Source organism: Oryctolagus cuniculus, chromosome 2 (genome assembly GCF_964237555.1).
Source record: "Oryctolagus cuniculus chromosome 2, mOryCun1.1, whole genome shotgun sequence".
NCBI lineage: Eukaryota > Metazoa > Chordata > Mammalia > Lagomorpha > Leporidae > Oryctolagus > Oryctolagus cuniculus.
Genome location: NC_091433.1, coordinates 49,255,640 through 49,280,324, shown reverse-complemented (window position 1 = coordinate 49,280,324; position 24,685 = coordinate 49,255,640). Strand labels below are relative to the sequence as shown.

Genomic DNA, 24,685 nt, shown 5'->3' with positions numbered 1-24,685 from the left:
CAGTGGAGGATGGCCCAAGTCCTTGGGCCCTGCACCCCATGGGAGACCAGGATAAGTACCTGGCTCCTGCCATCGGATCAAGCGGTGCGCCGGGCGCAGCGCACCGGCCGCAGCGGCCATTGGAGGGTGAACCAACGGCAAAGGAAGACCTTTCTCTCTGTCTCTCTCTCTCACTGTCCACTCTGCCTGTCAAAAAAAAATAAATAATAAAAAAAAGAATTTAAAGTTATCGGGGGAAAAATCATACAGAACATCTGTGTTGTGGTGAAAATAGCAGTAGACTTGGGATAGAGTCTTTCACACTACATAAAAACTTCAGGCAGGCATTTCAGTTCTCTGTGTCTCAGTCTCCTGTTTGGGAATTAAGAAACATATTATCATCGCATTTGACTGGTATAAATATTAAGTAAGATGTTCAGAAATTGTGCCCAGCATGCCACAGAAGCTCAGTAAGTACTTGTTGCATTGTTAGAGGCTAAATATAGAGAAAGGGCAAGTCTAATAGTAGCTACTATTTACTGAGCACTGTTCTAATTCCATGAAAGGATGCTAATATTAATCTCACCATATAGAATATGAGGAAATTGATGAATGAAAGGAACTTACGGCTATGTTCACTCAGCTGGAAATCCAGAAATCAGTGGAAATGGGATTTGAACTCAAAGATCCAGGTATTCTAGTGTTTGTAGGTATCAGGCTATACTACCTCATACCACAAAGGAGCTTTCTCATCTATAACTGTATGGGTTGAACTTCTGCTCTTGGCTTTACCAGATATGTCACTGGTAGCACTGAGATACAAGACTTTATCTGGGGCTTGTGTGAGGGGCAATGGTTAAGTCTCTGCTTGGAATGTCCACATTCCATATAGGAGTCCCTGAGTTTAAGTTATGCTTCTGCTTCTGATACATCACAAATGGACTAAGAAACAATATGAGAGACATCTTTTAAAAAGATTATTTTACTACTGCAGCATGGCAGGTAAAGCTGCTGCATGGGATGCTGGTATCCCATGTGAGTGCCAGTTCATGTCCCTGCTGCTCTACTTCCCATCTGCCTCCCTGATAATGGTCTGGGAAAAGTAGAGGAATATGGCTCAAATGCTTGGGTCCCTGGTACACATGTGGAAGACTTGGCTCCTGGCTTCAGCCTGGCTCAACCCTGGCCATTATGGCCATCTGGGGAGTGAAACAGTGGATGGAAGATCTCTATCTAACTCTGATTTTCAAATAAATAAATACATCTTTAAAAACAAGACATTCAGGGGCCATCAAAGAAGGAGGTACCTTTCTCTGAAAGGAGGAAAGAAATTCCACTTTGATTATGGCCTTGTCTAAATAATGTCAGAGCTTGTGGACTCAAGAGGCTTCAATTGCCTTGGAAGCTCATGACAAGAGCCTCGAGTGATCACTGACATCATAAATAAGAGTGTCAAGTGTTAAATCAACAACAGGAGTCACTGTGCACTTAATTCCCCATGTAGGACCTCTGTCCTTAATGTGTAGTACTATGAGAATTAACAGTAAAATTAGTCTTCAAACAGTACTTTATACTTTGTGTGTCTATGTGGGTATAAACTGTTGAAATGTTTACTTAGTATAGGGTTGCTGTTTTGTATATAAAGATAATTAAAAATGAATCTTAATTTAGAATGGGATGGGAGAGGGAGTAGGAGGTGGGATGGTTTGGGGGTGGGAGGGCAGTTAATCTAAAAGTTGTACTTACGAAAGTTATATTTATTAAATAAAAGATTTCTATTAAAAATAAAGAAAATTGATCAATATAAAAACTATAGCATCAAGGTAAGAGCACTTCAGTAAAATAATTACTGAAAAATATGTAGGTAATTAAGTGCTACATTCCTTTTCTTATAGGAGGTACATGTTGACTTATAATGACCAAGACACATACCTGTATACATGTGTGAAGCACTCTATTTGTCCTGTATTTCAGGAGTGGGACTTTTCCCCACTGATCAAGAAAATTTAGATAGCTGAAAACTCTTGACTTAGTTGCCTCACAGACATTCCAGATTTGGCAAGTACAATTCTAGGGTTCAACATCCCCTAACATCTAAACTTGATGTTCCTCTTGTAGTATACATTTGTGGTGATATGCTTACCTGAATAATGGGCCCTCTCTAAAGATGTCATTGGGGCTGGCATTGAGGGGTAAAGCCAAAGCCTGCAATACCAGCATCCCATATGGACACTGGTTTGTGTTCCAACTGCTCCACTTCTGATCCAGCTCTCTGCTAATGGCCTGGAAAACCTTCGGAGGGTGGCCCAAGTGCTTGCCCCCTTGCACCCATGTGTGAGACCCAGAAGAAGTTCCTGGCTTCAGCCTAGCCCAGTCTTGGCCATTGCAGCCATCTGGGAAGTGAAACACCAGATGGAAGATATCTTTGTGTGTGTGTGTGTGTGTGTGTGTCCCTCTCTCTGTAAATCCGACTTTGAAACAAATAAATAGGGGCTGGAGCTGTGGAGCAGCATGTTGGGCCTCCACCTGTGGTGCTGACATCCCATACGCCATCTGGTTTGAGTCCCAGCTGCTCCTCTTCCAATCCAGCTGACAGTCTAGGAAAGCAGTGAAAGACGCCTTAAGTGCATGGACTCCTGCACCCATGTGAAAGGCCTAGAGGGAGCTCCTGGCTTCAGCCTGGCCCAGTTCTGGCAGTTGTTGCTATTTGGGGAGTGAACCAGTGGATAGATCTCTCTCTCTCTCTGTAATAAAAAATAAAAATAAAAAAAGATGTCCATCCTACTCCCCACACCTGTGAATGCACTACTTCACATTGCAAAGGAGATATCACAGGTGTGGTTAACAAAGATTTTGATATGGGTTGAGTTGTGCTCTTCCAAAATTCATATGACGAAACTCTAACTCCCAGTACCTAAAAACATGACTATTTGGAGATAGGGGCTTCAAAGAGGTGATCAAGTTAAAACAGGGTCCTTAGAGCATATCCTCATCCAACGATTCTGAGAAAAAATACAACAGAGACACATGGAAAGGGAAGACCAAATGAAGACACAGGAGAAAACAGCCATCTACAAGCCCAGGAGGCCATGGAAAAAAATCAGTCCAGCTGACACTTTCATCTTGGACTTCCAGTTTCTTCCAGAACTGTAAAGAAATAATTGCTGTTGTTTTTTGTTTTCTTTTTATTTTTATTTTTATTTTTTGACAGGCAGAGTGGACAGTGAGAGAGAGAGACAGAGAGAAAGGTCTTCCTTTGCCGTTGGTTCACCCTCCAATGGCCGCCGCAGCCGGCGCGCTGCGCCCGGCGCACCGCGCTGATCCGATGGCAGGAGCCAGGAGCCAGGTGCTTTTCCTGGTCTCCCATGGGGTGCAGGGCCCAAGCACTTGGGCCATCCTCCACTGCACTCCCTGGCCACAGCAGAGAGCTGGCCTGGAAGAGGGGCAACCGGGACAGAATCTGGCGCCCCGACCGGGACTAGAACCCGGTGTGCGATTAGCCTAGTGAGCCGCGGCGCCGGCTATAATTGCTGTTGTTAAAGCCACTCAATCTGTGGTATTTTATTACAGCAGCCTGAGAAAATGCATACAGATTCTAATGTGGGTAGAGTGTCCGGGATTATCAGGGGATTCAGTGTAATGACAAGGGTCTTATATAGAGAAGTTGTGGTCAGAGTGAAGGAGGGCATGCAACATGGGGTAGAAGTCACTAAAAGAAGGAGAGAAGGTGTTATGAAAAGAGGAAGTGGGTGACCTTTGGAAGCTGGGGAAAGCAAGGAAATAGATTCCCTGTTAGATCCTCCAGAAGGAACACAGTCCTGCCAACACCTTGGTTTTAGCTCATTGAGACTGAGTTCAGACTTTTGAACTCCAGAACTGTAAGGTAACAAATTTGTATAGTTTTAAGCCACCAGATAGATGCCTGATAACTCGCTACAGCAGGAAATCATAGCAGGGAATTCCATCCCCATCCTACTATGACCCAAACTTATCCATTCTACCCCAGGCCTTGCTTCTCCTGCCCCATCTTTATAAATTTACTATTCTGGGTCAGGCACTGAGGCATAGCAGGTAAAGCCGCAGCCTGCAGAGCCATTATCCCAAATGGGTGCCAGTTCGAGTCCCGGCTGCTCCACTTCCAATCCAGCTCTGTGCTTTGGCCTGGGAACACAGTAGAAGATGGCCCAAGGCCTTGGGCCCCTGCACCCTCATAGGAGACCCAGAAGAAGCTCCTGGCTCCTGGCTTCGGATCGGTGCAGCTCCAACCACTGCAGTCAATTGGGGAGTAAACCAGCAGATGGAAGACCTCTCTCTCTCTCTCTCTTTCTGCCTCTCCTTCTCTCTGCCTCTCCTTCTCTCTGTGTAACTCTGACTTTCAAATAAATAAATCTTTTTAAAAATTTTTTGTAAATAAATGTATACTTCCTTTGAATCCCATCTGCATCACAAGAACAGCCTCTAGACTTATGGCCCTGCTTCCACTCCCTTTCACCCTCCAACTATTCTACTCCCTTCAGCCAAAATGATTTCTGTTAACTTCCAATTTGACCAGGTCTCTAACCTTCTTAACTTAATTTATCTTATAACTGTGTCTCACCAGTTATAAGACAAATACATAGGGAGGTCTCCACGCTCTCTCTTGTGCTTCTTTCTCCAGCCTGGGCCACATGAGCCCTCTCCTGACACTCTTGCCTATGTGCCTATTTATATCCAGGATCTTGTGTACCCCTCTCTCCAGGCAGGGCATCACAGTCCCCTTTTTTTCTACTCATAAGTAGCACTTTGAGCACACTGTGCTAGCTCTCACTTCCCTTTCTCCTCTAGACAATTCCAACTTATGTCTCAAAACTCATCTGAGCCACCACCTCCTCCAGAATGCTGTCCTTGAATATCTTCCACCCATATCACAGTTGGTGCAGTTACCCAGCCTCTGTGCTCCTGTAGTGTGGTGGAATGAGAATGCCGCACCATGATGGCACTGGCAAGCAAGCGTCAGTTACTCAGGAAATGGCAGCAGAACCCCCCATCTGGCAAAGGAGCCTGCCTGGCAACAGGCAGTGATTGGTTGCAGCATAAATCGCCCCTTGACCGGATCGGCTGCCTCAGCTATATAAGCTACTGCACCAACCGAAATAAAGGAGTTTACAAGCTGCTTGCCTCTAGCCCACTTTTACCCGACTCAATCAGTGTCTGTCGTGACTCTGCACCTCTTGCCCCCACTGCACTTCTCCTCTCAGAATGAATCCACAGCAATACTGTAGCACACTTTATTTATCTCTGGCTATGCTATAGATAGCATACCTAGGTAACTAGGTATGTAGGTGCCTCATTCTCCTTTAGACTGTGTTCTTCCAAGCTAGGAGCCCATCTTTCATGCCTCCCCAGTGTCCAATACAGCACCTGATACTGAAGAGATTAACTGTTGAGTGAAACTTTGAGGAAAAAGATAGAACATCAACTACTTATTCACACAATAAATACTTCTTGTGTTGTGCAAACATCATAGAGTGCATTTTCACAAATCTAGATGGTGGAGATCAGTCAATATGGTTGTTAGATGTAATCAAGGCAAACATGAGATGTGTGAGCCTGCTGCCTTTGTTACATGGCATACTTTTATAGTACACTTTTAAATAAGAAGTACTCTCCAAAATAATGACAATAATTTAAAATAATGATAGAAAGTTCAATACAGCAAACACATAAGTCCATTTATAATTATTTATTAGCATGACCAAGGATTATGGATTGTTTATAATTGTAAGGGCTATACTTTAATACAACTGGCAGTGCAGAAGGTTTGTCCACATCAGCAGCTCCACAAAAACATGGATACTGCATTTTATTGTGAAGTTATAGTATCACAAGGTTACAGGAACTTTTCAGCTCCCTTATAACCTTAGAGGACCACTGTGGGATACATATGCAGCCCATTGTGTGTGCTTGAATATATTGGGTAGTCACAATCAGTAAATTACCAAGGGATATTCAAATATCTGTAATATTTGTCTTCCATTTAGAATTTCAGTCACAGGTTGAGTCATTGTTTAAATGACCAACAGGTGGTACTGACCAAAAGTCTTCAAACAACCAGCTTCATGGACTGGGAGAGGGATCTATACCAAGAAAAAAAAAGGCAGGAAGGATCGGGATAAGTTGGAGTTTCCTAGGACTAGGTAATGGAAACACAAACAAGAATGTCAAACCAGAAGCATAAGGTTTTCCCCAAGGCAATGGAGGGTCTTCAATGGCTTGATCAGGACAGGAGCATGCCTTTTGCAAGAAGACACACAAGTGCCTCCCTCTTCAGAGCTTCCAAAGGTGCACCAAATTTCCAACCTGTATTGAAAATAACAGAAGGAAGAGGCCATGTACAGTTTCAGGAGGCAGGAGAAAACATACCAAATTATATTAAATGAGTCACAGTGGTTAAGGAAGGGTTTTCTTCATGAGGCATTCAGTTCCTAATAACTTTATGTAATCCAAATCCAGAAGCCCATTGCACCATGACTAATACAGGATATACATTGTTTCCTTTCAAGGTCAACTTTTGCTCAAGAAAATGAGAAATGGTTCTCTTCCTTGACCCCATCTGATAAAGCAGAAACCATAGCAGATTTATATAAATGAAAATAAGGGTGAGTCAGAGCACTTTATCCTATAAATAACAAAAATGAATTAAGGTTGATTTGTCTCCAGGCAACTTATATAAATACAGTCATATAACCTGATTTTAGTATATAGGATAGATAATCAAGAGATTCACTTAAAATTATTCATGGCTGTCTCTTCACTGTTCTAATAGATTTTAAAAGCTGCTTCCTGGCCAGCCATTGCCTTATAGAACTTCCCTGATGAAGATCATGGCCCCAGCTATTTCTTCTGCCAAGATTCAAATGCTTACTATTGGACCTCTCAAAGTAGATTTAGTTTAAGGAGTTTGACATCTATCAAAAAAAAGTGCATGCATATTTTAAAGATTTTCCTTTGAAATTAAATATATTTAAATATATAGATATATTAGTAAATAAATGGCACTATAAAAAATGAATGTGCAGTACAAAGTAAAATCTTCTAAAAATGAAACCCAAAGCATGTGTACACATAAATAATCAATAGATACTAGATAACATAATGGATGCATTTTAGGTATATTACTCACAGAGCATAGGCTAGAATGAATGAATTAGATATTCAAATCACACAGAAAACTAATTTAGGATAAAATATAACAAAGACAATTAATTCAGGGGCAGGCATTGTGCATAGCAGTTAAGATTCCACTTGGGACGCTCACATTCCATAACTGAGGGCCAAGGTTTAAGCTTGGCTCCGCTCCAGATTCTAAGAGTAAAACAAATAGCTTCCAGATGAGGTTGTGAAGATGCACTGCATGTGTCTTCTGAAGTGGACTGCAAGGCCAAATGACAGCTGTGATGAGGGTCATCTTCCAGAGCCGGACCACACAGGCATTCCTGTCTTTACTGCACTACTTCATTGTGTGTAGGACTTAACTCCTCTGTGCTCAATTGCTTTCTCTACAAAATGGAAATAATAATAATGTTGTCACCTCACAGGATGGTTGTAATGATTAAATGAGATAATCCAGCAAAACCTTGTCACAGTACCCAGCATATAGTAAGCACTTATAAAATAAGAATTATTGTTGTTGATATTGCTGCTATCTGCCTACTTTTAAATTTATTTTTGCATTCTGATTAAGGCTGATTTTGATATCCTTCTAAAAGATTTTTTTGTAAGTTAGAAAATCTGAGTTCTAACCCAGGCTCCACCACTCACCAGATACGTGGCCTGGGACAAGTACCTTGAACTACTCAATTATGAAACAGAAATAATCATTTGCCTGTACCCTATCGATCCCCATGGCTCAAACCAGATAAGGCTGCACTGCTTTCTTTTGCCCGCTTTGCTTCTTTGATGTGCAGCATTGTTCTCACATAAAAATCTGATGGTGAGGGTGATGACGACTTTGGGATTGAGAGTTCCATTAAATGTAAAGAATACAGTACTCAGGTCTGTGTAGGCCAATAAAAAACTGCACTCTCGTCTGCCACACCCCTGCCCTCAACTTCATGATGACATTCCTCTCAATAAATAGGGAGACGGGGGGGCAGACAAAAAGAGAGATGGGGATTAATGTCAGACCCAATTAGGCTTTCCTGATCTATGATTAGTAGTAGTCATTTTAATTGCTATTACTATATTATCACTCTAAATATAAAAGGTCTTTTAAAAACTTTTTTTTAAAGAGAAAATGGCAAGTTAAATACTTGGCTAGAGCTTGGATATAATAACATAACCTACCACATTTTGTTTAAAGATAGCAATTTGCATATTCAGACATACTTGTATTAAAAAACAGAGCATGGAATTATATAAACAGAAAGATTATATCTACATCTAGATCACAGAGAAAAATTTCAGAAAATAAACTGCACTTTGTAATTTCTGCACTAAATGTGTATTTTAACCAGAATAAATAAAACGTCAGTTAAATATTCTAAAATAAATTATGCTATTGGCAATATAATTGACAAGAGGGAACTATGATGGTGAGTTCATTTTCAAAATATTGTGAAAAAGTGCTGCTTTTCTGAGATTTTGGGGAAAAAAAACAGAAATGATGAGACTTACTTATTAGGTGGGGCTATTTGACTTTATATCTCTAGGTTTAGCTCTTTTCAGAAATTTGGTCCAAAGATAATAAATCACTGATCTGTTCTAGTTTTACAAAGCTCATTTTCATTAAGAGTTTCTAATAAAAGAATTACATTCCTTGCTAAGTCAGGCCTTGGTAAGATTGTGATAAAATATGCTATAACTATTACAGGGCCACAATGGTGCAAAGTCATGTGTAATGCAGGGCTTTAAAAATTCAAGTGCATGTCATCCTCAAGATCTGTTATTTTATAGATAAAGCCAAAGTGATCAATTAAACACAAACTGAAAATTAATACAGCAGCACTGTTGTTATGCATCTAGTGAAATGTATTTTTAGAATCACTTTTAGCAGTAGTCTTTTAAATGCTTGTTAAACATTCTAAGTCTTCTCTGCTTTTCACAGAACTGATTCACAGTGGCGGAGTAAAGGCATTACACAGCAAAAAACTCAGTAGGCTACGTTAAAGCCGAAAGCGGGATCTTTCCCTATAAAACATGAAATTTCCAAACCTATTGAGGTCGTATGTGGAACACTACAAAGATTTAAGTGCTTTAAGTTTTTTAAGTACTTCAATTAACTTCATAAAAACAGTAACTGACAGAAATATAAGGCAACGTTGGATGATTAAAATACCTGGCATGGAACACAAACCCCACTGCAGTGGCGTCACGTCAGAAAAGGTCCAGACTTATTCACTTTAATGAAAGGCAAGAGGGACACACATAAACGTTCCAATTTCCCTGACTGGAAACAGCCTTTCTCCCCTGAAGAAACCAAAAAGTAAAAGTCAAAATTACTATTTACATTTGCCATTCTGAGGCTCAAGTAGAAATAAGTACTATGGCTTCCTTTTTCCTCATGTTCCTGTTTCAGTTTCCTATACCAACAACCCCTTACATAATTAGCAAAGGAAAATGCATAAGTAATCATGCATCACAAGTTACAGAACCAGATCCCAAGAAAAAGAATTAGTTGGAAGACATCACGGTTTGGGACAAATTACAGATCATCCTGTTTCAGACTGACTCACCCTGACACCACAGTGGTGGCTTCCATCCGGAGCCTCGCTTGCTGCTGGTTCCCACTTGCCATCCTCCCAGCTTTTCTTGTGTATCAGAAAAGTATTGTTTAAAGGAATAAACATGAAGAAACTGGAAAAGGGAGAAAATGCCCAAGTTCTTATTTTTTATCTTAATTTTTGATTGAATAAATAAATCCCTGAAACAATAAATAAATCCCTTAAACAAGGTATTTTTCCCCACTATAATTTGATGCAAAAAAAAAAAAAAAAAAAAAAAGAAAGAAATCTCACACCAGCTTGCTCTTAATTACTAAGTTAACATTTGCACTTTACCCACAGGCAGAACATGCAAATTGGACCCTGCTCTGTGTTCCCCTATAAAATCATCCAGAACTGTAGCTTATGAAACCACATCAGAAATAATTTCATTTAAAAATATCTTATGCCTAAATCATACATGAACCTTTTTTAAAAAATATATATTCCAAAATACTGTAGTCAACTCAACTCTGTCAGTGCAGTGTGGTAAATTCAGATAAACTGCCATGCTTTTTTCTCTCAATATTTGTTGAAAATCCTATAGCTTTAGTGTCGGTAGGAAATAAAAATGCAAAATGTTTTTCTACAAAAAATATTAAATTCAAAAACATTAGAAAAAAGAAGGATGTTTATTATAGAGCTTTTTAAAGTTTTTGTGCTAAATTCGCTGATGGATATAACCTTCAAATCACCTTCATGAAGGGGTAAAGTAAAAAAAAGTCTGATATAAAATAAACCATTTATCTGAATGTAGAACTGGACCCGTAATTTTTAAGCTAGGGAAATTTTTTCTTCAAAAAAGTGACTCTCATAATTCTCTGCATTATTCTGCAGTGTTCAGATTGAAAAATACTGCATGTGACATTGAAGTTACAATTTTAAGCAATAGGCACCAGATTTAGGTTGAGTAATTGGCCATTATTTTGCTTATACAAAATGCTTTCCTCCTTCTGTAACCACTTGGAAGCTTAACAGTTTCTGAGTTAGCTTAGATACAAGGCAAAACAGGCTCATTGTGAAATTAGACATGTGTTTCCCTGTAAATGTCTCTCTGCAGAGTCATTGCATTTCCAAAGCCCTAAAGAAAACTCATGGCAGAAGGCTGCCGGTTAACCATGTGCTCTCACTGCAGAAAGTGCTCTCAGTGAATGTGCAACATGAAACCGCCAAAGGCTTTCTATATTTTAATGAAAACAGAAAGTAATATGCAACTAAGTCATAGTCACTTGGTAATTAGTATGTGGCCTCATCTAGATCCATCGTGCCGTGTCCAACCCTGAGACCCTCAGGACTTTACAGAATACAGGGGAGTTTCTTTCTCTTTTCCTTTATTTCTCTGGATGAAACAGAAAATCCTGTTTTGACAACATTGGCAAGTCATTTCCCTCGCTCTGTCATCTGTCCCTTTCAACATCTTGAGGTTTGGGCTCTGCTTCCCTGAGAGATACCCCATCCCTCCGCAAATGAGAACATCCTTCCCACACAGCCTGCAATGCTGCAGTTTCACATTAATGAACCAAAAGTGATTCCCTGAATTAACCCTTTCTAAAATAGTTTCTATTTTAGTATCAATGTGCCATGAGGGCGTATGAAAGCAAAAAATAAAAACTACTAGAAACCAAGGCAGTTTCTGATAACTTACTGATGTACATGATCCTTTCATCTAATAAAATAGGGACAAGAAAAAGCATGATGTACAAAGAAAATAAGCCTAGAGTCTCTACAGCAGTGGTTTCTCCTCATCCATAGCAAGCAGTTCACACTCAGTCACTTGTCCCTGAGGTCCTGGCAGAGTCTTCAGTCCTGTACTCTATCATTCACTGTGTCTTGGAGCATTCAGAACTTTTTACCCTGAATTATCCCCCACAGTGTTATCCACAACAAAGGGCCATTTTAATGCTTAGGACTGCACCAGACAGGAGAAAGTCTGGAGTTCTTGTTTTAATAAACATGCTTAAAGATATAGAAAATCCATTTTAAATCAGTCATTAAAATATACGGAGAGAAACACTACACTTTAGATAGAGGGAAAATATCTGATTTTCTTCAAGGTTGTAGTGAGTCTTTTTAAATTAACTTAAAATTAACTCAAATTAGTCATTGCAGTTGCATATAGGAAGTCCTGAGCCAAAAGAAGACAAGGCAACTGTGTTCAAACTTATCACAAACTGTATTTCGCTGGACTTCTCATCTCAGCAGATTTCAAATTGCCCTTTCCAAGGAATATTTGACCTTCAAATTTGGGGCCTTGATATCTCTTGATTTTCTGCATCCATCCTATGTCAGAAAACTTAGGCTACGTTACACTTAATATTTCTGTTAATTGACTCTAATAAATTTTGGTTTTCAAAACCTGCAATCTGTTCATTGTGCCAGGTCTGCATTGCAGAGAAGTCTTAGCGTGGGATTACAGCCTGGCCCCTGCAAACTGAGTTACTACAAGCAAACTTAAATTGTATTTGCTCTGAAAGAAGAGGGGGGAAGAGAGCCCTCTCCCCACTGTCATCCTGAAGGCCTAGGCCGGCGATCAGCCCCTGGGAGCTGAATCTCGCGCGCTGGCCTGGGCGCTGTCCTTGGTGCTGCCGGCGCCATAGGCGCTCGAGCGCCTTACCTTCTGCCCCCGCGGAAGCTGCGGACGTCCGCCACACAGAAAGCAGATTGTAGCGCCATATCCCACTTTTGAAACAATAACTACCCCGGTCTGTACTCTTTGTCCCCTTCCCGAAGGCTTCAGGACGACCGTTTCTCAAAGTCTTTTTATTTCTTCCAGACTCAACTCTGCGCTCATCTCCCGCAGCTTTAAGGCAGGGAGTGGGGGAAGGGAGAGGGAGGCTGGAGATGAGGATGGAAGAGGGGAGGGAAGAGAAGGGGAGATGAGGGTGGAGGAGGGGGAGCTGAAAGGGGGGTGAGGATGGGGGAGGGGAGGAGCAGGGGAGATGAAGAAAGGACGAGGGAAGAGGGCAAGGAAATGGTTAGAAGAAAAATTCTCGGAGGAAGGGGCTTAGAGGGCTGACGGGTTGAATGGGACTAAGTAGGGGAAAGAGGGGCCAAACAGAGCAGGAAGGAAGATGGGTACAGAAAAAGTCACAGAGAAAGGACAAAAGAAGAGAAGGTCGTGAGGACAAGAGTGGAGAGAGCGCTAACCAGGAACCAGGGGGACCAGGGGTCCACACGGGGCTGCCGGGACGTGGACAGAAGTAGACAAAGAAAGGGCGTTGGGTGGATATTCGCACCCGGGGTCTAAAATGCAACCTCGAGGAGAAGAGAAACAGGAGAGAAGGGGATTGCGGGGCGACAAGTGTTCTGGGACCCGAAGGAGAGCTGGGGGAGGGGCCGGGACCCGGGCCGCGCAGCCCCGAGCCGGGCGCAGCGTGGCCCCCGCCGAGAGCGCGCTGAATCACCGCCGGGCCGCCGGCCCCCTTCCCCCCGGCCCGGGCCCGCAGTCCCCGCCTCCTCGGCCGCCGCCTCCACGGGGCGGGGCCCTGGCCCGGGACCAGCGCCGCGGCTATAAATGGGCTGCGGCGAGGCCGGCAGAACGCTGTGACAGCCACACACACCAAGGCCTCCAAGATGAGCTACACGTTGGACTCGCTGGGCAACCCGTCCGCCTACCGGCGGGTCACCGAGACCCGCTCCAGCTTCAGCCGCGTTAGCGGCTCCCCGTCCAGCGGCTTCCGCTCGCAGTCGTGGTCCCGCGGCTCGCCCAGCACCGTGTCCTCCTCCTACAAGCGCAGCGCGCTCGCCCCGCGCCTCACCTACAGCTCGGCCATGCTCAGCTCCGCCGAGAGCAGCCTCGACTTCAGCCAGTCCTCGTCGCTACTCAACGGCGGCGCCGGCGGCGACTACAAGCTGTCCCGCTCCAACGAGAAGGAGCAGCTGCAGGGGCTGAACGACCGCTTCGCCGGCTACATCGAGAAAGTGCACTACCTGGAACAGCAGAACAAGGAGATCGAGGCGGAGATCCAGGCGCTGCGGCAGAAGCAGGCCTCGCACGCCCAGCTGGGCGACGCGTACGACCAGGAGATCCGCGAGCTGCGCGCCACGCTCGAGATGGTGAACCACGAGAAGGCTCAGGTGCAGCTGGACTCCGACCACCTGGAGGAAGACATCCACCGGCTCAAGGAGCGCTTCGAAGAGGAGGCACGGCTGCGCGACGACACCGAGGCAGCCATCCGCGCGCTGCGCAAAGACATCGAGGAGTCGTCGCTGGTCAAGGTGGAGCTGGACAAGAAGGTGCAGTCGCTGCAGGATGAGGTGGCCTTCCTGCGGAGCAACCACGAGGAGGAGGTAGCGGACCTGCTGGCCCAGATCCAGGCGTCGCACATCACGGTGGAGCGCAAAGACTACCTGAAGACGGACATCTCGTCGGCGCTGAAGGAGATCCGCTCCCAGCTCGAGTGCCACTCCGACCAGAACATGCATCAGGCCGAAGAGTGGTTTAAGTGCCGCTACGCCAAGCTCACCGAAGCCGCCGAGCAGAACAAGGAGGCCATCCGCTCCGCCAAGGAAGAGATCGCCGAGTACCGGCGCCAGCTGCAGTCCAAGAGCATCGAGCTCGAGTCGGTGCGTGGCACCAAGGAGTCCCTGGAGCGGCAGCTCAGCGACATCGAGGAGCGCCACAACCACGACCTCAGCAGCTACCAGGTAGGAATCGCGGCTGCGTGGCCAGCCTGCGCCAGCGCCAGCGCCGCGCGCCCCCGCCACTTGGGCGCGTGCCCGGGCGCCCTCTCCAACGCGCTCCCTAGTGGTCGCCTGTCCGTGAGCGCTCGCGGCACGCCAAGTTCAGTGTCCGCAAGCGTCCTCGCCCCTCCCCATGCCCACCCACCTTGCCTGGGCTTCCTGAGACTCAAGGCCTTTTTCCAAAACGTGCTTCTCTTCTATTGTTGCGCACTTGCGCATTTAAAGTAGGAAGTGTGTTTAGGTAGTTGATAAATAAGCGACTTTAGGATAGCGTATGCAGCAACGCATCACTTTTCCCGCAATGATTGGGAGAACTTTCAAGTTGATTTCAGCCCCCAAGGCTCAGATGGCAAGGGCCAGGCCAGCACTGAATGTCCCCACGCGTGTGTATTTCCTGCGAATCTGTCCTAGGTCCACTGGTCTCAGTACTTGATGTGCCCAGGAAATGTCTTGTTGACCTTGTTTGTTTGAGAATCCTTTAGATTGAAAGGAAAGGAAGGGAGCTGGAAGCGACAGCTACAAGGTTTGCAGAGCAGGAGGGAGAGGAGGGTGGGGGGAGGGGGGCCACAGAACAGAAGAGGGGGGTGAGGGAGAAGCCAGCAAGAGGTCTATGAAGAAAGTCGTTTTTGGAAGATGGATCTGTGGAGGTTCCTTGTATCTGTTTCAGGACACCATTCAGCAGCTGGAAAATGAGCTTCGGGGAACGAAGTGGGAAATGGCCCGCCACTTGCGAGAGTACCAGGATCTCCTCAATGTCAAGATGGCTCTGGATATCGAGATCGCAGCCTACAGGTAGGGGGCTCTCTGGGGGGGTGGCCGCGAGGCTCCCCGCACTGCTCAGGCTGTTGGGACAGAACCTTCACCAGGAAGTCAGCTCAGCCAGGTTGCACGAGTCTGGTTTTCTCCCAGAATTAAAAGGAAATTGTCCTAAAGAATTGTAAATGTGTGGGGTTTTTTTAACCACTTTATATATACAGCTTGAAAGGATGAACACTAGTCGAAACAAAACACTTGTATTTTAGAAAATATGAAATGTTTGAGAATGCTTGAAGCACAAATGGAGTTTAGGTTTTTAATATTTCATCTGGTGATTGTAGCTTTTCAAATCCATTATGCCAAGGACAAACACCAGGACATTTTTATTTCTCTGTTTATTGGTATAGCTTACTGTTGCCATTACCTGGCTGAGAATAGATACAGATTGAAATATTCAAATATAAAGTACTGTAAAGTATAGATTATATATCTAAATATGTAACACATATGTTAATCTATATATCTAGATTTAGATCATTATATATAGATATATAAACATATGTATATATGATTTCTTCATAGATAGAGATAACTTCAGTTCTGTTAACTAATGTGATCTTGCTGTTAATTAAGTTCAAAGGACAAAATCTTTGATTAATCAGTTTTTCTCTTATGAATAAGGTAATTATAATACTACTGTAACAAGACTAAATTGCACTCATGGAGCTTATTTTTCCAGAAAACAGAGTAATTACACTTAATAGACATTTTTTGATTGAAATTGAAGACCAATTTAAAACTTAATACACCCATTTTAATACCTAGCTCTAATTTGCTCTAGCATAAGTTCTGAAATACACTTAATAATTTTGTAAATTTTCTAGCTTTATTTTTACTTTAAAAATAGTATCTATCCTGAAAGTCTAAATGTTCACAAAGTCATTAAGTCTGGTTTTTCTTTTGCTTTGAGTTGGCTGGTGGGGAGTTTTTCAGAATATTCATAAAGCACCAAATGGGTTGCTGCTGTAGAGCTAAGACCTAGTGCCTGGATGTGATTGGTGGACTCTTGGGTGTGGTTAGTGATGGCGGCAGGGACTGGCTGGCATTCAGGGATGATCTGTCTCCCTCACTGAATATGACACAATAAACCAGTGAAATGATAGCAAATGTTATACCAGCTTAATAGAATCTTTTACTTACCTGATTCTACTTAGTGAAATGTGGCTGTGAAATACCCTTAATATAATTGAGCTCAGAAGGCCCAATGAGATGTTAATGAATGTCTTGTCTTTGTTGGTTCTCATCTTAGAAAACTCCTGGAGGGTGAAGAGACCAGATTCAGCACATTTTCAGGAAGCATCACTGGGCCACTGTATACACACCGACAGCCCTCAGTCACCATATCCAGTAAGATTCAGAAGACAAAGGTGGAAGCTCCCAAGCTCAAAGTCCAACACAAATTTGTTGAGGAGATCATAGAGGAAACCAAAGTGGAGGATGAGAAGTCAGAAATGGAAGATGCACTGACAGCCATTGCAGAGGAACTGGCCGTGTCTGTGAAGGAAGAGGAGAAGGAAGAAGAGGCAGAAGGAAAGGAAGAGGAGCAAGAAGCTGAAGAAGAAGTTGCAGCTGCCAAGAAGTCTCCAGTGAAGGCTACCACACCCGAGATTAAAGAGGAAGAAGGGGAAAAGGAAGAAGAAGGCCAGGAGGAGGAAGAAGAGGAAGAAGATGAAGGTGTTAAGTCAGACCAAGCTGAAGAGGGAGGATCAGAGAAGGAAGGCTCTAGCGAGAAAGACGAGGGTGAGCAGGAAGAAGGAGAAACCGAGGCTGAAGGTGAAGTAGAAGAAGCAGAAGCCAAGGAGGAAAAGAAAACCGAGGAGAAGAGTGAAGAAGTGGCTGCTAAAGAGGAGCCAGTGACAGAAGCCAAGGTGGGAAAGCCAGAGAAAGCCAAGTCCCCTGTGCCAAAATCACCAGTGGAAGAGGTGAAGCCAAAAGCTGAAGCCACAGCAGGGAAAGGGGAGCAGAAAGAGGAAGAAGAGAAGGTTGAGGAAGAAAAGAAAGAGGCAGCCAAGGAATCTCCAAAGGAAGAGAAGGTGGAGAAGAAGGAGGAGAAACCAAAAGATGTGCCAAAGAAGAAAGCTGAATCCCCGGTAAAAGAGGAGGCCGCAGAAGAGGCTGCCACCATCACCAAACCCACAAAGGTGAGCGTAGAGAAAGAGGCCAAAGAAGAGGAGAAGCCGCAGCAGCAGGAGAAGGAGAAGGAAAAGGAGAAAGCAGAAGAGGAGGGAGGCAGTGAGGAGGAAGGGAGCGACCAGGGGTCAAAGGAAGCCAAGAAGGAAGACATAGCTGTCAATGGGGAGGTTGAAGGGAAAGAGGAGGAAGAGCAGGAGACCAAGGAAAAGGGCAGTGGGCGAGAAGAGGAGAAAGGCGTCGTCACCAATGGGTTAGACTTGAGCCCAGCAGACGAGAAGAAGGGGGGTGACAGAAGCGAGGAGAAAGTGGTGGTGACCAAAAAGGTAGAAAAAATCACCACTGAGGGGGGTGATGGTGCTACCAAATACATCACTAAATCTGTAACCGTCACTCAAAAGGTCGAAGAGCATGAAGAGACCTTTGAGGAGAAACTAGTGTCTACTAAAAAGGTAGAAAAAGTCACTTCACACGCCATTGTAAAGGAAGTCACCCAGAGTGACTAAGATCTGAGTCCATTGCAAAAGGTTAAGCCATATGACAATTTCAAAATGCATGTGATTGACAGCTTCAAAACAGAACGGGTTCTCCCATGGGGGCTCCAGACATTGTATTTTGCTTTGTGCAATATGAGGGGACTGCATGCAAGCGCAGGGTGCTCCCTCCTCAGTCTTCGGGGGATTCAAATGCATGATATTGTACGTACCTGGGGAATTTGCCAGTTTCCTAAGCTGTTGGAAGGGGGTACTCAGGGGGGATGTCTTGAGATGTATTATGCAAAGTACCAACTGAGCCAAAAATAATAAATGAAACACAGAACTCTCTTAGCCTTAAGAAAGCTATATATGAATAATTACGTTTACCTCACTGGTGCATTTAAAATGGACTTTTGTTCATGGGAGAACCTCGCTGACATGCACAGTTTGCAATCTTATGTTGATTGATGTAAAACGTCACAGCAGTATTTGCTCAATAAAGGTCATATTGGAAACATAGTCAATTGCTTGGTGTGATGTCATTGCACAGTGAAATCTCCACTACCTGAAGCTTTCTTTCTGTAGGATAGATTATTTGAGGGAATTGTAAGTGAACTTCACTTCTGACCACTATTTTGCTAAGAATGGTCTCTTGGAAGACATAATTGCTGCTGACATTTAGAGTTGCCAACATCTTTGCTGAGAACAACCTTTATCCTTCAACTTTAAAATTGTATTTTTGAAACAAAAAAATAAAAACATCAGATAAAAAAGGGAATTTGGTGGGATGGTCTCCATGTTTCCACCCCAAAACAGAACCTAGAGAACCTCCAGGTGAGAGAGGCAATAAAGGAACTTGTGCATTAAGACACAATGTCCCAGACAACGGAACTCAGCAAGCATAACCACGTGTCCAGAGGAAGCAGGGCTGAAACCATTAAGCCTTCTAATAAGGAATAGTCAGCCTCAGGTTCATGCCTTTGGTTCATATACACACTGCATTACTGATTCCTGTTCTGGGTGATAAAGGTTGATATTTCTGATCTTTCACTTACTGGGAGAAATAATATCAAAAATAAATAAATAACACCCTGCTTGGAAAAAGAAAAATGAGGTTCTCTGACATAGTGTTTTTAAATTTTAAAAATAGGCCTGATCTTGCCCAAAGAAATACTATTACTTTTCAAAATGTATTTGTTACAGACTTTTGAGATCACTAATATATTATTTAGCATATTATCTTTTCGAAGTCTGTATTTTTCTTATCAGGAAGATCAATATTTGTATGTAAAATGCAAATTTATTTTGGTACAAAAATGTTTGCAATTCAGGCATATTAGAGAGTTATCACAATACTCATGGAAAATTTGTAGTATGAAAAAATTATGCATGAGTTTCAAAATTTTTTGCACAAAAACAGGTTTATCTTCTAATTCCACTTTTCCATGAATCTTTTGACATGACCTCATATTACCTCGCAAGCCCACCCATTGTGGCTGTCTCGATTTATAAGGATATTTAGCTGTGCTCCTTTCTTTCTTGTTAGACTAAAAGAAAGAAAACAGGGTCATGCTATGAATCTTTCACATAATATGCTTATATATCTCTTCATGTTTAAAAAATGAAATGATACTGCTTCTCTGTGGCACTGTTTCCATCATGAGAAGAATAAAAACTCAACTACCAAATAAGTGATAATTCATTCTGCTATAATACCTTGCAATGCACAAAAACATGGCAAATAGTTTTCTTAAAGTAGTTTTCATATTCAATAGAAAAGGGAAGTGTTATTTCTAGAATATTTCCTTCTATTGCCAGTCAGTATGAAAACAGTATTAAAACATTAGGATAATTGTTTCTACAAATAAGTTGGTTGTTCCAGTTTGGAACCAAGTATTTTTTCCTGGTGGTTTATATCATTTGCCCAAATGAACACAGGCACTATTTTTGAGAATTATTTTATTTGGACTGCACAAAATTTTTCCATTTCCAAGGCTCCTCTACCCTTAGTAGTGGCAAAGTATTGGGCTAGAGTTCAAGTACAGGGTCTACAGATAACGAAATTGTCAACTTAGGTCCATTATATTATGCCTATACGTTTCTGCTTTCTTAACTGTAAATCATTTCTATAATTCTATGTAGCATTCTTGTCTTAGATAAGAACAGAGCTGAAAAAAATATTGACAGTTGACTACATCAAAAGTTATATATTTTTAGGGACTAGTGTTGTTGTATAGCAGGTAAAGCCAATGCTGGCATTCCATATGGGCTCCAGTTCAAATCCTGGCTACCTACTTCTGATCCAGCTCTCTGCTAATGCTCCTGGGAAAGCAATGGAAGATGGCCCAATTACTTGGGCCCCTGCACCCACATGGAAAACCCAGAAGAAACTTCTGGCACTTAGCTTCGGTCTGATCCAGCCCTGGCCATTGTGGCCATCTGGGTAGTGAACCGGTGGGCAGAAGACCTTCTGGGTGTGTGTTTGTGTGTGTGTGTGTGTGTGACTTCCTCTCTCTGTAACTCTGTCTTTTAAATAAATAAAATAAAAACACAAAACAAAACAAAGTTATATATTTTTAATGTTCACAGTGGGAGTAATCATTCTAAAGACCTAATCGAGAAGTCAGACCCGTCACAAAGCCCCTAGGCCCATCCTCTTGCTTGTATCTGTGGTTGGGTGATGTGGGGGAAGAGCACAAAATCAAGGGTCCAGGTGGGCAATTGACTTAGTCATTAAGATGCTGCTTGGACACCCACATTCCAAACTGGAGTGCCTGTGTTCAAGTTCTGTTTCCAGCTACCTGCGAATGGTATACTCTGGGAGACAACAGGTACTGGCTCAAGTATCTGGGTGTCTGATACCCACATAGGCTGTCTGGATTGAGATCCCAGTGCCCAGTTTAGCCTGGCCCAGCCTAATCTAGCAAAAGCAAGTAAGCCAACAAATGAGATTCTCTCTCTCTCTCTCTCTCTCTCTCTCTCTCTCCCCCTGCTTCTCAAGTAAAACAAAAAGATGATAGATAAATAAATAATTTTTAAAACTTAACAAAGGCTGGCGCCGTGACTCACTTGGCTAATCCTCTGCCTGAGGTGCCAGCACGCCAGGTTCTAGTCTAGGTCGGGGCACCAGATTCTGTCCCGGTTGCCCCTCTTCCAGTCCAGTTCTCTGTTGTGGCCCGGGAAGGCAGTGGAGGATGGCCCAGGTCCTTGGGCCCTGAACGCCATGGGAGACCAGGAGGAAATACCTGGCTCCTGGCTTCGAATCCGTGTAGCTCTGGCCGTGGTGGCCATTTGGGGGGTGAACCAACAGAAGGAAGACCTTTCTCTCTGTCTCTCTCTCACTGTCTAACTCTGCCTATCCAAAAAAAAAAAAAAAAACTTAACAAAGGACAGTTTATTTGGCTCATAATTGTGGAGGCTGGGAAGTGCAAGAGCAGGGTGCCAGTGTCTGCTCAGCATCTGGAGAGGACCTTCTTGCTGCGTCAAACACAGCAGAGAGCACAGAACAAGTGTGCTAGCCAATGACGCCAGCATGAGGTCCCCAACCCTCACTACCTCCCTTCGTCCTAATTTCTTCCCAAAGACACCACCTCCAAGTACCTTTAACATATGAATTTGGGTGTTAAGTTTCCATTGCATTAACTTTTAGGGGATACCTTCAAACCACAGCACTTGGAAAAACACAAGTAAGTATATGTTGAATCCTGATATAGTGATTTCATAATATATGGTGCATTTTTCTTCTTCAACTTATATGTCAAAATTTACTCTTACACAGAAAGAATATTTCAGCTAAGGGAAATTAGCCCTTAAAAGACAGTATGGTAATATTTGGAAGTTTAGAAGTTATTAATTTCCACCTATGTAAGTATAGAATATATGGATATCTGAAATAAAAAGGAAGCTGTCTCCTCTTTCTCCTGATTTCTTTCTTTCTTTTCTTTTTTTGTTTTGTTTTTTTGTTTGTTTGTTTGTTTGTTTGACAGGCAGAGTGGACAGTGAGAGAGAGAGACTGAGAGAAAGGTCTTCCTTTTTGCAGTTGGTTCACCCTCCAATGGCCGCCGTGGCCCGCGCACTGCGCTGATCCAATGGCAGGAGCCAGGTACTTATCCTGGTCTCCCATGGAGTTCAGGGCCCAAGGACTTGGGCCACCCTCCACTGCACTCCCTGGCCACAGCAGAGAGCTGGCCTGGAAGAGGGGCAACCGGGACAGAATCCGGCGCCCCGACCGGGACTAGAACCTGCTGTGCTGGTGCCGCAAGGCGGAGGATTAGCCTAGTGAGCCACAGCGCCGGCCTGATTTCTTTCTAATCAAGGCTATCTAATTTCTACTGAATTGTGCTAAATAAAATTACAATGCAAGACTCAAGAGCATCTGACAAAGAGTAGGTGTCTGGTAAATGATAAACTTTCACTGTCACCAGTAGTAGTAGTAGTAGTAGTAGTAGTAGAAAAAGTAATAGTCAAAGCAGTCATGCATATTAAACTGTCTTAAACATAGGAAATACAAAACTTCAAAAAGTAGATGAATATAAATCTTTGCACTATATTTACTGCCTGTTACTTAGAAACATAGACACTTGAAGACTGGATTATCTTCTAGTATTTAATCTATCTCTCTCATGCCTAAAAAGTTATTACCTAATCTGCAACTGATTATCCACAGTGACAGAGAAGTTACTTGCTTTACACCATGCCAACAGTTACCTTTGATTGTTTAGGAAGGCTTCTTTACATTGTTCCAATTTGGGATACCCTATAATGTTAACTCCCTCTGGAGTTCAACCCTCTTCCCTTTTCTGCAGAGTGGACCATCAGAGCAGTGAAGGGCTTTGCTAAAATCTAAACAACTTGCAACATTAACAGCTGTTGAGTTGACTGCTTATTATGTGTTCTTTGCACTTTCCCTGTAACAAATCATTGAATTGTCCCAACAAACATATGTGTGACATTATTTTGATCATCATTTTTTATATATTTGAGACATTAGGAACCCAGTCCTTGGTGTTTTTTAATATTAAGTCCATGCCTTTTTTATAGACAAAAAATATATACATTTGTTTACTCTTGAAATAAACTTTCTACCTGTTGTGCTTAGGTTGTCCCAAATAGTTCTCCATTTTGCATTTTTTAGATTATGAAGAAATTAGCTGACCCTTGGGATGTGTTCCTTTAGAAGTTATTGCTATGTAGGAGGCAGAAATAGTATATTCAATTATGTATCCCCCTGGATTATGGTCTAGGTTCCATCCCATATGTGGACATGTAACATTATTTTGTGGGCTTTTCTTTATCAACTAAAACATACTGAAATTCTGATTGGTGCCTGAAATGTTGCATACCTGTTTTCCCATGTCTCAGACTCTTAAGGAACAATGAGCTAACTAGTTAGTGTCCCTTTTATCCATTAGTCACCTTTTTTATTTTTTTTCATTTTTTTTTTTTTTTTGACAGGCAGAGTGGACAGTGAGAGAGAGATAGAGAGAGAGAAAGGTCTTCCTTTTTCCCTTTGGTTCACCCCACAATGGCCGCTGCGGCCGGCACATTGCGCTGATCCAAAGCCAGGAGCCAGGTGCTTCTCCTGGTCTTCCATGCGGGTGCATGGTCCAAGCACTTGGGCCATCCTCCACTGCATTCCCAGGCCACAGCAGAGAGCTGGACAGGAAGAAGAGTGACCGGGACAGAATCCGGCACCCCGACCAGGACTAGAACCTGGTGTGCCGGCGCCGCAGGTGGAGGATTAGCCTATTGAGCCATGGTGCCAGCCCATTAGTCACTTTTTACATACAACTCAGGATACAACAACACACATCTGTCTAATATTTTTTACCAACACTTCAGTCCTCAGTGATAGCACAAGGAAAGGATTTTAGGTTTGATTAAAATGACTGAGTGTCAAGTGAATTTATTTCTGTGCATCAGTGATTAGATAGGTCCAGACAGTTCTAACAAAGCACGATTTGAATGTAGCATGCTAGAAAGTTGAACAAATTTTGATATGTCACTTCCACATCCCACCCACTGTCATCTGTCATTATCATAGCTTGAGATTGAATTTCCTTTACTGGGCATCATTGATTATGAAGGCTAATAATCATTGTGTCCTTGTGAAAGCATGTCCACCCACAGAGTTCATTCCCTTGGCACACTAGAAAGAGCATTATAATTAGAAGCATATCATGTGTCAGTGACATTTGAAGAGCTGATGCCCATCTCCGTTCTTCATCTGCCACCTATGAAATATGCCACCAATGTTTCTACAGTGATATCTTTCTCCTTGGCAATCAGCAAACTGCTTTGCCAATTTTCTGCCTGGAACGTACGTAAAGGATTGCTCAGGAAGACATGGATCTCAATATCTCCAACAAGAGACAACAAAAACAAAGTCGAGGGAGGAAAATGAATGAATGAATGTGTCATCTAAAGTATCTGCCCCCCACTTCAAATTTGGTGGGAAAATGTGAGCAAGATCTTCCTGGAGAGAAAAGAAATACTTATTAAGGAATAAAAAAATCTGGTACCTTGCCACATTAATATCTTACAACAACACGTCCTATCAGAAAAGAAAAAAAAAACATAATCCAGTTCAGGGTTTGGATGCCATTGCATGATACATTTTACAACCTTGATAAGGAAGGCTAGAGGTCTTTCCATCAGGACAAATCCTTCTCCCTCTTGCTGCTCTACAACATCAGAGTCACTAACTGGAGTGCACTCTCTCCACATACACCATCAGCTTTCAGTGTGTCATTACCAAGGCTGTATCTAAAATATCACATTAAAAACCTCTGAAAACTTGGACCTTTTCTTTTTTTTTTTTTAACTTACTTGACAGATAGACAGTGAGAGACAGAGACAGAG

General features: G+C 42.9%; 1 protein-coding gene across 1 annotated transcript; it reads left to right on the top strand.

The window, feature by feature from the left end:
- The first annotated feature begins 13,125 nt into the window (after positions 1 to 13,125).
- Positions 13,126 to 18,343, top strand: NEFM (neurofilament medium chain). Its single transcript, XM_002709311.6, has 3 exons — positions 13,126 to 14,366; positions 15,070 to 15,194; positions 16,468 to 18,343. Exons 1-3 carry the CDS (start codon positions 13,293 to 13,295, stop codon positions 17,852 to 17,854), a joined length of 2,586 nt encoding a protein of 861 aa, XP_002709357.4. The 5' UTR covers positions 13,126 to 13,292; the 3' UTR covers positions 17,855 to 18,343.
- Positions 18,344 to 24,685: the final 6,342 nt, after the last annotated feature.

Coding starts and splice junctions, on each gene's coding strand:
- NEFM (XM_002709311.6), top strand. CDS start 13,293: ATGAGCTACACGTTGGACTCGCTGGGCAACCCGTCCGCCTACCGGCGG. Junction 14,367..15,069: donor ACGACCTCAGCAGCTACCAG/GTAGGAATCGCG, acceptor TATCTGTTTCAG/GACACCATTCAGCAGCTGGA. Junction 15,195..16,467: donor ATCGAGATCGCAGCCTACAG/GTAGGGGGCTCT, acceptor TTCTCATCTTAG/AAAACTCCTGGAGGGTGAAG.